The sequence below is a fragment of the Prunus mume genome, linkage group LG2, assembly GCF_029339155.1.
Source record: "Prunus mume cultivar Tortuosa linkage group LG2, ASM2933915v1, whole genome shotgun sequence".
Classification (NCBI taxonomy): domain Eukaryota; kingdom Viridiplantae; phylum Streptophyta; class Magnoliopsida; order Rosales; family Rosaceae; genus Prunus; species Prunus mume.
The window spans coordinates 8,384,836-8,399,251 of NC_142699.1; the positions used below are offsets into that span (position 1 = coordinate 8,384,836).

Consider the following 14,416-nt stretch of genomic DNA (forward strand, 5'->3'; position numbering starts at 1 on the left):
GGCTTCTCCCTTCTTATCTTTATATTTGGGTCCAACCCTATGTACAAATGTAAATACACATTATAATCAGAGCGTACTTCTCCATGGACGTAGCCCATTCATTAAGAGTGAACCACGTATATCTCGTCTTCTTTATATTTATCGCTTGTCCAAATCTTCACACACATGCTGAAGGTCCTCACCTTCACCCATCATCGACCATTCCACATCTATTTAAGTTGACCTCCCAAAAAGAGCATCAACAATGGTAAAAGAGAAGATACAGGCCAGAAAAAGTTCATTTTTAAATTCAAAAATTATTTAGATCGATAATGAAAAAATTCCTAAAGAACAAAGAGGGCAAGTGCATGAGAGTAAACAAGACAAATCAAATTGGATTTGTCACAAAAAGAATGGAAACCGCGAAACAAAGAGGTCAATCATTCGGACTTGTCATTGGTTTTGTATTTACCCCGGAGGATGCGGCGTTGCTTATTAAGAATGGAATTGTTGAAAACAAGCTAGGTGACAGCACTAAAGCCTGTACTATGATCAAGAACCTTGCTGACGGCGTCATTATGGCCGATGAGTTCTACTTCACCACTCTTTGTGAAAACCTGAACAAGTAGTACAGAATGTTTAGGCACAGATGGAAGGAATATTTGATAAAACATTTCTTCAACTCACCTTGGAAACTAAGGAAATCGTTGCAGCTGCTATTTTCCTTATGCTCACTTTTGTACAGACGGTGTGCTCTATTATCTCTGCTGCGCAACAATAGTAAGTTTCTCCTTGGCCTTTTCCTCCTCATATCCTCATCCCTTTATTCATTCACATCACATGTGCTGGTTACCGGCTTAGAGGTAGCGTCTAGTCTTTGAGAGAGGTGTAAGTTTGGTTTAATTTGCAAACTGCGATTAGTCATCTATAGTATAGAAGGAGGCTTAAGTTTCCTTCAACTGAGTGTAAGAGAGATTTGAAGTTTGAAAAAAAAAATTATGTAGAAGAGTATTGGCATACTCTTACACTTAATGTCCTTTTCTAATTGGAATTACAAGGTTAATTAGTATGATTTAGATTAGGAATTTCAGATAATTAATTGAGTGACAAGCCATTATTAGGCTTTCTCTTCTGATAATCGGTTTCTTAATCGTTCACCATTGCGCTCATACCACTTGTTGCAGTACACATTCACCCGTTCTCAGAGAAAGAAATTCTACCAATTGATATTGTCTCAAATTTAACGACATAGGTCTATTATGATTAACCATATGTACTTTATGGGCCATCCATAGGTTTTATCTCAAAAACCTTAGGTACCTTTTTCCAACGTGCAACAATTTTATTTGATTCACAATTATGTCTTATATACATCACATCATGCCACTTGCATCAAATGAATTTAATTGAGTGAGGCAATGGGAAGTGACTAAGCTCTATATTGGTGGGTGGAGTGTTACTTCTGGAACCCTTCATTCGTCCATATAGGGGAACAATTCCCTTCCCTCTATAAAATGGTGAAGCCAGTTGGTATTGTTACCATAAGAGCCAGCTCCGACTTTCTTTAATTTCTTGCTTCATATCCACTAGCCACATCTGTTGCCAAGTTAATTTCAGTCCTAATGGGGTTTCATCTCGCGCTCATCTTTGCTCTTCTCAGTGTAAGCTCTGCAATTTGATTAACTTTTCCATTATCTCTCATTGTACTCTATACGAAGGAAAGTTTTGTGTTCCTATAATTCTCTCCCATCTTATGTAGTACGTAAGTGTCGTCCACTAATTAATTACACTTTGTGATTTGATTTTAATTAGAGTTCGAATTAATGTTGCAGCTAGCAGCGGTGGCACTGGCAAACCATGCTGCTCAACCAGCACCTCAACTTTACTGGAACTCCGTCCTGCCAAACACACAGATGCCAAGAACTATCAGTGAACTTCTTCTGCATCCTGGTTTGTGTTGAATAAATATAGTATGTTACTGGAGTACGTATGGCAACATATTCACAAATGTGTCACTCACTCTTCAATCGGCTGATCACGTATTTGCCATTATGACGTTGATATATAATTTGCAGACCCCACAAATGAAGAAAAGAGCACAAATGTCATGAATGCTGCTGGGAATGGAAAGCCAATTGACCACAAGGGCAAACCTGAAAATACTGTACTACCAGAGCTGCGAATCCCATTTTTTTACAGGATATATGATCATCCCACTGATAATCAACTCCATTATAAAAACGTAGCTATTTTCTTCTTGGAGAAGGACATGCGCCCTGGCACAACAATGAACTTCCAATTCCCTAGAAATTCAAACACGGCTACTTTCCTGCCATGAGAAAGCGCTCAATCGATCCCTTTCTCCTCTAACAAACTACCAGAAATTTTCAACCATTTTTCAGTGAAGCCGCCATCTGTGGAAGCCAAAACAATTAAGCAAACAATCGAAGAGTGTGAAGCTCCGGGCATTAAGGGAGAGGAAATATATTGCGCCACATCTTTAGAATCAATGGTTGATTTTAGCACTTCGAAGCTTAGAACAAGAAACGTTCAAGCAATATCGACGGAAGTAGTGGAAAAAGGAGCCACCATGTCCATCCACAAGTATACAACAATGCCGGGACTGAAGAAGCTGGCAGGTGACAAAGTCGTTGTGTGTCATAAGCAGAACTATCCCTATGCTGTGTTTTACTGCCATGCAATAAAACCAACAGCAGCTTGTTCTCTCCCTGAAAGGCGATGATGGGGTGAAGGTTAAAGCAGTAGCCACCTGCCACCTAGACACATCAGAATGGAACCCAAAGCATTTGGCCTTCCAAATCCTCAAAGTAGAGCCTGGAACCATTCCCATCTGCCGTTTCCTTCCCACTGATCATATTGTCTTTGTTCCGAACCACAAAAATGCATGATATCATCACTTAGCACCGTACGTATAATAAGCTTGCAACCCTGTATAATTATCTCCCTACGTATTTCTGCCTCTTCATGTGGTGTTAGATATATGATGAGATGAAGTTTTTGGGATTAGTGTTCGGGTTGTCTAAAAAACACAGATTACAGAAACTGCTTGAAATTAACCTGATCATGTTTTCTCTTGTAACTATATAGACTTCAACTTGTACTCATAAAGCATGCTATATTTATGAAGAGATTAATCTATATATACATATATATATATATATATATATATTATGCTTTAGCTTTGTGGTTCTACCAAATGTTTGAGTGTTGAATTGTTACGTTAGAGAAGCCTTCATTTATATCAAAGTCCTCAAACTATCAAGAATTAATGTATCCAGAAACATACCAAGATGCAAAACAACATATTTTCCATGCTCGCTCTGTAAAGCATACATGAATTTGTCCATTGGATATATATGTCAGTTTTTGAATTGAAAGCATACCAAGCCGCATAAATATCCAATTTTGTTACATAAATTTGAGAGAACCATAAATATATAACCTAAAGTAGCACTGAAAGCTTGGTACAACGGACTAATGCGTTATCCTTTGTTTTGTTTTTGGTCCAAAATCCTTCTATTTAAGTTTGCATATGCGAACACAATTAGAAATTCTACAGCAGAAGCAAGATCAATCTCACTATATATGCCTTCTAAACAAACAAACAAATGAAACAAGCACATTAACATCAACACAGAACACTTAGTTTACTAACAGATGATCAGAAAGTAAAAAAAAAAGGACCAATAGGGAGAAAATGGTGAACCAAGGAGAGAGAGACTAATGCTTCTGGTTCTTAGAAGGCATAACAGAAATAATAGAGCACGCTGCTTGAATGCAAGTCAGTATTAGGAGCAAAACAGCTGCAATGACAGAAATAGTTGCCCAAGGTGTATTGAAATAATTTTGCCTCAAATTTGCCTTCCATCTGTTCCAAGGCTTTCTACAGTAGCTATTGAGGCGCTCAGAAAGAGTAGCAAAGTAGAAGCTGTCACGATCCACAGAAACTCCTCTTCCGAGGTTGTTAATCAGAGTGCACACCTCATTGCAGTCACCAAGCATATTTTCAACAATCCCATCCTGCAGAAGGAACTCTACATCCTTTTCGGTGTTCACAAAGTCATCCATGAGTGAAACATAATCACTTATGTAATTGTTTTGGCAATGGCTCTGCTCAAAGGCAAGGAGGTTACGGAGTGTGAGCTCTGTGTAATCATGTATTTGTAGTTTTGGAATTTCTAGAATCCCATCGTTGAATCGTATATCGAATAAGTTTCTGCTTGATCCCAACTTAAACTTGACCCCAGCCAGGTGTAGTTTTGTAATGCAGGGTGTAGTCATAATACTTTTGCTTGGCCCTTCATTACTTTGATCTGATTCCTCCAATATTGGAAGATGTAAAGTTCTTATAAAATCAAGAAAATGTTCAACTTTAGGATTACTACTAGAAGAAGAAATTCTCTTCAAACTGTCTTCTGCCCCCTCTAATGCCAGTGTCATTGTCAAGAACTCGTAAGAGAGATTAATCATTGAAAGCTTCTTACTGTTAGAAGAGACTGTAATTATGTCAGGGTCAAAAAGATCCTCAAGAATGAAAAATGGCAGTTGATTTTCAAGCAATTGCATGTCAGGCGCTATATAATGTATCAACCATGGTTTGTTGAATATACGGTCATTTTCGTAATTTTCCAATCCAATGATATTGAAACGTTCACGGCAAATTCTCAATAAGAGTTCAATGATGAAGGCGGCATCCACAAGAATGATTCTTACGAATTCATCACTGTTAAACTTTATGCTTTCTTCATAACAACTACGCAGCTTTGCTTCGTGGTACTTTACTTTCTTTACATACTCCTCCAAGCTTACCCTGGTCCGCGTTAAAAAACCTTGCAGGTACCTTTTTTTTTGCTCTTCCATGGCTTTTAAGCTTTGCTTGCCATGGTGAAGTGGGCCTATAGAGACGACTTGAGGTGTGTAGACCTTTTCATTTACGTGTCGTAGTCGATCAGGAACCCTATAAATGCAACAGACCATAGGCGGCTGGGGAGACAACTTACTCAATTCATCTCTCATGCAAGTTGCTAATGGAATGTGTTGGTTTTCTATGTCAAATGGATCCTGATTTCCTTCCATTTGCCTCCTGATCTGTGGTGTTCCTTCTGATTGTAAACCATGTGATGATTTCATTCATATTATTAACATTCCAAGATGCTTCCACAAAAATTAGTAAACATGCTTAAAAAATATGTACGAAACATCACAGAATCTATTCCAAATCAAACAATAGATGCTTAAGATCAAACCAACCCTTAATTTGCGCTTATATATACACATCCAGAACTCTATAGGCAACTCACATAAAACATAAAAACACCTTATTATTACTTCGCAATAATTACATCCAAATTCGTACAAAACTCTGTTGGTCCTCCATCACTTCTTAGAAAATTCTAAAGCAGTTCTGATTATAACATGAAAACTGTTACTAAAATCCTAGATAGTACTAGATCTTATCCTCCTTGATAGATTTCTCATGCTTTCAGTCAAAACACACACAGACAAACCAAAATTCCATTGAAAGTAAAAACACAATTACACAATTCGCATAGCCATTGCTTGATTCCAATTTCGAACTACGTACTGTGAAAGCTTCAAGAAAATGGAAATGTGCTACAAATGATTACAAACTGGAAAAAAACAAGAACGAAAAAGGAGGTGAGTTAAATTTGCACCTGCTATGCTCAAACGACAAAGTTGGTTTCCCTTTGGTCGATTACAAGAGAAGCTCAATGCAGCTTACTTGGTTCCTCTGGTAGATGGAAATATAATTTTTCTTCTAATAATAAAGGTTTAGTGCAATCAATGATGGGCTATATAGAACTACTTTTTCGTTTTATATGTTTGAGACAAGTTTTGCCAGATTGAATTAATGTCTTCTAGCTATGTACCTTATCTTTTTGCCGGCCATGAGTTGAATGTAGACGCAGAGCATGGCCTTGGGTTTGTAAACGACAAAAGACTGAACCAGACGTAAGTTCAATTATTTTAATTTATTTTGTCGAGGCTCGGAATCCCCAACTACCATTTGTTTAACAACAATAGTTAACGTTTGTTTAGAGAAGGAAAAACACTTGATGATGTTTCATGTTCTAAAGGGTTAGATTATTATAATGGTACCCTCTAAATATATAGGGACATATAGGGAATTTTTTGAACCACGGAAAATCAAGTAAAATTAATAAAGCAGAAATTGTACCCTTTAGTTATATACGGACATATTTTTTTTGTTTTCAAGTCTTAGATGACATGGCGATCTAAAATTATTGCTCCTAGTGGGCTCTCCACCCCCTCTCGATTGAAAACCTTTTGTGTATTATTATTTTCAATATTATCTCAAATTTAACCACTTGTGTTCATTATGATTAACCATATATTTTATGGACCATCCAGCTGTGAGGTTTTATCTCAAAAACCTTCGGTACCTTTTTCCCACATCCCACAATTGTATATTCACAATTATGTCTGATACATCACATCATGCCACTTCCCTCAAATGAATTTAAGTAAGTGAGGCAGTGGGAAGTAATTAAGCTCTATATTGGTGGAAGCCAAAACAATTAAGAAAATAATCGAAGAGTGTGAAGCTCCAGGCATTAAGGGAGAGGAAATATATTGCGCCACATCTTTAGAATCCAAGGTTGATTTTAGCACTTAGAAGCTTAGAACAAGAAACGTTCAAGCAATCTCGACGGAGGTATTGAAAAAAGGAGCCACCATGTCCATGCACAAGTATACAACAATGCCGGGACTGAAGAGGTTGGCAGGTGACAAAGTCGTTGTGTGTCATAAGGAGAACTATACCTATGCTGTGTTTTTGTGCCATGCAATAAAACAAACAGCAGCTTATGTTCTCTCCCTGAAAGGCGATGATGGGGTGAAGGTTAAAGCAGTAACCGTCTGCCATCTAGACACATCTGAATGGAACCCAAAGCATTTAGCCTTCCAAATCCTCAAAGTTAAGCCCCGGAACCATTCCCATCCGCCATTTCCTTTCCACTGATAGTATTGCCTGGGTTCCGAATCACAAATCTGCATGATCATCACTTAGCACTTTACGTATAATAAGCTTGGTTGGGTTGCACCCCGTATAATTATCTTCCTACGTATTTCTGCCTGTTCATGTGGTGTTAGATATATGATGAGATGAAGTTTTTGGGATTAGTGGTCGGGTTGCCTAAAAAACACAGATTACAGAAACTGCTTGAAATTAACCCGATCATGTTTTCTCTTGTAACCATATAGACTTCAACTTGTACTCATAATAAAGCATGCTGTTGGGGGGTTCTACTTAATTTCGTTCTCTCCAATGTTTGAGCGTTGAATTGTTACGTTGGAATAGGCTGCTAATGCATGTAGTTAGAGAAGCCTTCATTTATATCAAAGTCCTCAAACTATCAAGAATTAATGTATCCAAAAACATACCAAGACGCAAAACAACATATTTAATCCATCATGTAAAGCATACAATCTACATGAGTTGAAAGTAAACGCAGAGCATGGCCTTGGGTTTGTATAAGACAAAAGACTGAACCAGACGTAAGTTCAATTATTTTAATTTATTTTTTTAGTCAATTCTTAATTATTTAGATTTTAGATCCAGTTCCACAGCCCAAAGAGAAAACCACAAGTTTGCAAGCAAGTTTGTCCATATTAACACTACATACAGTATAGGCAGTGTAGAGGCTCGGAATCCCCAACTACCATTTGTTTAACAGCAATAGTTAACGTTTGTTTAGAGAAGGAAAAAAACTTGATGATGTTTCATGTTCTAAAGGGTTAGATTATTATAATGGCTTAGATTTAACGAAATACAGGTAAATGCGTAATGTCTAAATGTAGAGGCTCGGAATCCCCAACTACCATTGAAACATAAGAAACTAAAATCTTCAAGAAAATGCTATCAAATGAAAAAACAATAAATAAAAAACAAAAAAGGAAGGGAATTTGCACCTGCTATGATGGGTTCAATGATTTTTTCTTCTTCTTCTTTTTGTTGTGGAAATGAAAAGCTCAATGTGATAGGACCCGCCCCGAATTTTTCACAAAACCCGAGATGAATCCTGCGGAGACCCCGGCATCACACCCATGCCGGGTTCACTCCTTATAAAGGTAACTTCTTTCTTCAAAAGGAGTAAGGGCACGAGACTTTCTGCCGAAAATTCGCCAGAGTCTCCCCAGTAATTTGAACATTTCCCAAAATTTCCACCTGCATAAAACAGAGTTTTATAACCCAACCGACAGCACGCACAATATAATTTCATGCAATTCATCTAATTGGCCTCCGGCCTTCAAATATTCTGAAAAAGAGTTGCCAACAAAGTCTTTAGATAGAAATTTCCTTGAACATGGCAAGAACAAGCTCAAACACACTTATAATTGCCGAAAGCAAAACTCACCACTAACTTTCCCCAATCCGGCAGGCGAGGTTTTAACATGCATCAATTATCATCTATAAATTATCACCATTTATTCCAGGGCCTCAGCCCATTATATCACACACTTTATTCAATAGTACACCTACACAACCCTCCCTTAACCAACCGGGAGTATGAACAAAAATCTAAATATATCTCGATTTCAAATCAGTTTCAGGACCAACAACAAGGTCCGCATCACACTCAACAAAACACATAATTAGAGTTTAACCCGTGGCTGCGCCTAGTTACTTCAGGCTGCCTACGTACCCTTACTGAGGGATCAAGCCATACGTAGTTCTTCCATATCAACGGTCACATCTCCGATAATATACAATTAATTAAAACAGAATCAACAAATACATTTCAAATTTGTCACCAATCAATTTCCCACTAAACACAATGAACACATTTTCAAACTCTTCCTTTATATCCAATCAACCTGCAACCATACCCTATCCAAGGCGTATGTTGCCGAACAACACCTCCCAAACCGGGCGTAAACATTTATACATGTACAAGGTCCTCTCAAAGGACAATCTCACGAATCTCAATCCCGAATCAAAAACCACATATACACATATATGTATATATATAATAACCACCTCTCACCATCATCATGTACCAGAGGAAACAATCCAACAGGGGATCGTTTGACTAGTCCACATGGCAGAGCAATCCCTCAATTCACCATGCGTCGGGAACGAGCCGTCCAACTGGGGACTAACTCTCCCGGCGTATGTACGGACGAAGAATCAAGACCCGTGCGCCCTACGCACGCAGACTACCCAGTCAAGGGTCTACGGTAACACCCCGTTAAGGTATGCCCGTGTATCAACACATCCACGGATCCATATCCATTTCCATGTATCAGTATCCAAAGGAGGTACATGTGATGCGCACATCATGTATCTTGAAACAATCCAACAGGGGATTGTTGACTAGCTCACAATTATCCGCCATCAAGCGGCCATGTGGCTAGGGAACGAGCCGTCCAAGCGGGGACTAACTCTCACCAAAGACGCATAGCCGATAAAATCAAAGCTTGTACGTCGAAAACCAATCCTACACGCGTAGACTACCACCCCTCAGGGTCCACGGCAACATCTCGTCAAGGATGCCCCGTATTTCAACATATCCAAACCATATCATAATATTCCCGGCATCCCACAATTCCAGGATCCGTAACCAAGAAAGCCCACACGCCCAAAACACGGCACGTGTGTGAATACTAACCAGGGAAGGTACGTATGATGGTGGAGTTCGTAACCCTTATCACAACATTATAAAATGATATTTTCTTCCTTAATTCAATTGTGCCAAACCTCTATATCTTTCGGATATATCATAATTCTAAATCAGATAAAAACACATTGAAATATTAACACTTCCTTTCCAAGGCATCGTATTAAGAAGACATCCGAAGGGCCTGGGCAAACTCGACGGGCCTGGGCAAAATAAATCAATCTCCGACGGGCCTGGGAAAAATAAATCTCAAACATAAAACCCATAACCGAAGAGGTATTTAAGATAGTGCGTATAGCACTTCAAACTAACAATCTATACTCTTTTCATACCTTTATAAATACATACAAATGTATATTAATTTCTAATATTGTAAGCACCTCAACGACAATTCACAGGGTGGCACTTATAGTGCCCCCAAGCATCTTTATAAAATAATAATATATATTTAAATATAATCCACTATTGCATCAACCTCAACCCCAAAATATAACATCCAATAAACCCCCAATTTATCACCATAAATTGATATTCTAATCCCACATAATCCATATCACTCAACAACTCTCAAGACCCGTCACTAGGGTCATTATAATCTTCCTAGGAAGGTAACACTACCTAGGAAGTCTCATGGTCAACCCAGGGTCAAACTACCCAGTCTCGGTTAAACGGGCCCTCGGGTCCACGACCTTCAAATTCCGATCCAACAGTTCCTATAGGTCCTACAAGGTCTAGGACGCACATCCTCCAAGTTTGATCCGGATCGGACGGTCAGATCGCTCACGATCGGATGATCGGACGGTTACTAAAACCCTAACCCTAGGGTTGGCTTATCCGGAGTGTCCGAGACTCCGTTTTACGATCCGTCGGATCCTATACGATCCTAGTACTGCCTAGATCAACATATTATAATCTCAGGACCATCCAACGGTCCAAACCTAACGAACCCGAAAAATACGCAATATGCGATATCCGTTCGGAACCCTAACGGTATCCAAATTGAAATCCGAGCACACCTACGCTCTCGTGACATCGAGAGAATCACATTGGGACAAAAATGCCCCTCAACTACAGTGCCCATGCGCCGCCACACGCGCCGGCAGCGCGTGGGTGTCCAAGGCGATATCGCATCACCCAAAAATCTTAGAATCTCGTGCCAAGACTCCTACCCTAGGTAATACACCTAATTTGGAGTCACTTTTGTTCTTGGACATACCCCAAAAACTGACCGGAAGTGGCCGGAATCTCATCCCGAAATCCGGCCGAAATCCAATTCGAAGATCAGACATCCTACGCTCAAAATCGATGCAATCCTACCCAACCATCAGCTAGATCATGAAAAATAGGTAGAAATCCATACCTTATACGTCCAATTTGGTGGAGAAATGAGAGAGAACGAGCGATTTGAAAATTCGGGAAAAACCGCCGGATTTTCTGCAGTTTCAGGCGAAATTTGCAGCTGCTGGCGACGGAGCTTGGCTGGGGTTGGAAGCGGAAGACCAGCCGGTCATTTTGGGACCAACACCACCTCGAATGGTGGCCGGAGGAAGCGGTGGCGGCGGAAAAACCGCCGCTGCTGTTTTGACAGGGAGGAGAGAGAGGCTGCACGGGGGGAGAGAGAGAGAGAGGGTTTTCAGATTTTATTAAAAACCCATTTCGAAATATTTACGATTATGCCACTGAGGGTATTTTGATCGTATCTCTCTCGTTACAACTCCAATTCGAGCCCACTACGTGTCTACGGACTCATCTCGCCGTGCTTTCTACGCAACGGTACTGTTGAAATTTCCAAATTCCATCCCGATCAAAAAGTCAACTCTCAACCTCACAAAATATTCTAGGGGCAAAATGGTCCTTTTATATGAATAAATTAATATTCACCAATTTCTTTAGGATCGGGTCGTTACACAATGATGGGCTATATATAGGAAGAAGCTCCATGATTGAATTAATATCTTCTATCTACCCTCTTCCTCGCTACAAACACATATGGCGCAGACCAGCATATGGACTTGGGTTGACAAGAATAAGACAAACAGCGACACAGACCTAACATTCATACTTCTTTTTTTTTCTTTTTCTTTTTGGTTCTTTAGATCCAGTTGCACGTACCAAAGAAAGAAAACCACAGGCATGCAATGCAAGCTCTTTTCCCATGTTTTCCTCTGTTTTCCTCCTATTTTTCTCTATTTAAAATAAAAAAAGATATACGGAAGTGATTAAAACACACCTCTAAGCTTGTTTTGCATTTGGTAGCAGACCGTGTAAAAGCTCAATGCAGATAGTTTGAGGTAGAATTTTCTTCTAGTTTACTTGCACAATGATGAGCTATATGTAACAACAAATTAACTGCAGTTGCAGTTGCAGGCCCCAGTCATTTAAAAGGACCGATGGTCTTTCTTCTTCTTCTTTTTTATTTTATTTTATTTTATAAATATTTATTTTTATAATTATAATTATTTTTAATTTTAACGAAGAAGGGCTGATGGTCTTTAATTTGGTGAAAGCTTCTATCTACCTACGCTACTATATGGGCTATGCAATGGTGACGGTGTTACATGACGTCGCAATGTCGTAGGGGAAAAAAATAATAGTCAAAGTTTCTTATTATAATGTTAATACGTGCATAGCAAAGAGCTTGTACCTTTAGTAGTTAAGAGCAGTTATTCATTCACTTGAGATTATGTGTTCAATCGAATCCCCTCTCCCCAATATTACTTGTATAAAAATAATTTTTTTTTAATAAAGACATTAATATTGTATTCTATAAAGTGTTGGACATGTTTTATATTGTTAGACAACCCACTTATACTTTGGTGGTGCCTAGTTATATTCAATTCGTGTGTATTTAATTTGCCACTTACATTTAGGCTTAACTAGCAAAGGCACCCACGCCATGCTGCGGGGTTTGAAACCAAATTGCATTCTTAAAGATGTTTGAGAAAAATCATATTTTAAAAGAAGAGTTGATAAATTTTCTTTAAAATTGAATCATAATTGAAGACAATTATGAGAAAGGAAACTTTGCCCAAATTCAATGCAATCAACTACCACTTAATATAGAGAAATTGAGTGGGGAAATAAGTTGTGAACAATGAAATATTATGTATATAATGTGTACATTAATGAGATGAATGAATTGAAAAGGAAAGAGCATAAACTCTCATGTGGAAGTAGGAAAGGCAATTTTGGAACTGGCTTGGGCTTTTCTCTTCTTCAAACCGATAATTAGTAAATTGTCAGAATCTGACACATTTTCTTCTCTGGTTTTATGTTTATCATCGGCAAGACAAACACTTTCATAAGAGATTTCTATACCATTTGAAATGGCAAAACTATTAGCTTCTTGCATCATCTGATTTCGTTTGCTATCTCTAGTCCTTTTACGCATTATGCACTAGGGGTGGGCATCTTAAACCGAAATACCGAAACTGTGCCCTAACCGTATCGTACCATACCGATTTCATACCGTTTTATTTGGTATGGAGAGATATTTGGTACCATATCATACCGTACCAATAGAATATGGTATGGTAACGATATCAAGATTTTGGTACCGGTCAATACCGTACCGTACCGAATAGTATAACTTTATGTTTTTGTCATTTATGTTTGGATTGTGTTTGTATTTTTGTAAGTCATAAGGCATAATTTTAACTATTTTGGTTTGTAAGCCATAAGGCATGAGTTTTAACCATTTGGGTTTGATGAATTTGTTGATGGATAAATATTGATTTAGTTGATTTGGATATTGAATATGTTGATTAGGATTTGGATATTGAATATGTTGAATATTTGAATTTGTAACTTAGGCATCACTTATTTTAGTGTTGAATATTGAATTGGTTCCTTTTTTAGTTGTATCATTTTGGTACCGAAATGATACTGATACCATACCGATACCGATTTGGCATGATGCAGTGAGTTTTGGCAAACCATAATCCCATACCGTACCATACCGATTTAAATTTCCGGTATCAGTAGAGGTACGGGCTCAATACCGTACCATACCATACCGTGCCCACCCCTATTATGCACAGAAATTTAAAACCCCAAGCAACAGATTGATAACTGGAAAGGAGAAAAAACATGCATTTATAAAATTTTAAATTATCAATCACACCTAAACTGTAATTAAGCAAAGCAAATGCACCGTGATATTGACAGAACCACAGAAATGAGAATTTTCAAATGTCATAATATTTGGCAATCAATAAGCTACAGCCACCATGCATGCAGTCTTTTTGAAAAATGGATGAAACACTAACCTGTAATCAAAGAAGCTATCAAGCACTTCAAAAAACAGCAACACAAAAGCAGGATCACAACAGCTATCTAAAATACAAAGACAGAAAAACAAAATTAGGCTAATAAATATAATTTTGGTTTTGCTTGTGAGATAAGACAGTCTCAATTAATGAATCTGTTTCAATACTGTTTTTCGTATTGAAGAATATTAAGAACCAACAGAAACTATTTGTTACATTTCCGTTTCTTACACAAACAAATGAAAACATGAAAATATGACGATACGAATTGAAGACTGGTTTCTTTTCAAATTCCTTGAGAGGAAAATCACATGTTAATTGGTTGAAAAGTAACCAACGCCATAAAGAGAAAACTAAATAAACACATCACAACTCATTTCAAAATCCATATGCATGCAAGACAGTGTAGACCAATACCAAATGTTCTGTTAAAAACAAATTCGATAAAACCAAACATCAACCAAACCCTATATAATTAGTTAAGCC

The 14,416-nt window shown here is 38.2% G+C and overlaps 1 protein-coding gene and 2 pseudogenes across 6 annotated transcripts; 2 read left to right on the forward strand and 1 right to left on the reverse strand.

Annotated features, from left to right (window-relative positions):
• The first annotated feature begins 1,435 nt into the window (after positions 1–1,435).
• LOC103319680 (BURP domain protein RD22-like) lies at positions 1,436–3,101 on the forward strand (annotated as a pseudogene). The gene is made up of 4 exons (XR_016123854.1): positions 1,436–1,640; positions 1,812–1,929; positions 2,055–2,083; positions 2,126–3,101. The product of XR_016123854.1 is annotated as a BURP domain protein RD22-like (transcript).
• Positions 3,102–3,488: 387 nt separating this feature from the next.
• On the reverse strand, positions 3,489–11,400 carry LOC103319679 (UPF0481 protein At3g47200-like). Of its 5 annotated transcripts, none has more exons than XM_089045272.1 (3): positions 11,023–11,400; positions 7,954–8,209; positions 3,489–5,099 (listed from the first exon to the last, which is right to left on the reverse strand). In XM_089045272.1, the coding sequence occupies exon 3, from the start codon at positions 5,074–5,076 to the stop codon at positions 3,721–3,723; it is 1,356 nt and encodes a 451-aa protein (XP_088901398.1). In that variant the 5' UTR covers positions 5,077–5,099; positions 7,954–8,209; positions 11,023–11,400; the 3' UTR covers positions 3,489–3,720. The 5 variants fall into 5 exon arrangements, with proteins under 5 accessions (XP_088901398.1, XP_088901397.1, XP_088901396.1 ...); XM_089045271.1 differs by having other exon boundaries at positions 3,489–5,102; positions 11,023–11,399; XM_089045270.1 differs by lacking the exons at positions 7,954–8,209; positions 11,023–11,400 and adding an exon at positions 5,676–6,660.
• Positions 5,873–7,288, forward strand: LOC148919536 (BURP domain protein RD22 pseudogene; annotated as a pseudogene).
• Positions 11,401–14,416: the final 3,016 nt, after the last annotated feature.

Excerpts from the sequence above, each read along its gene's own strand:
- LOC103319679 (XM_089045269.1), bottom strand. The coding sequence starts at position 5,130 with ATGAAATCATCACATGGTTTACAATCAGAAGGAACACCACAGATCAGG.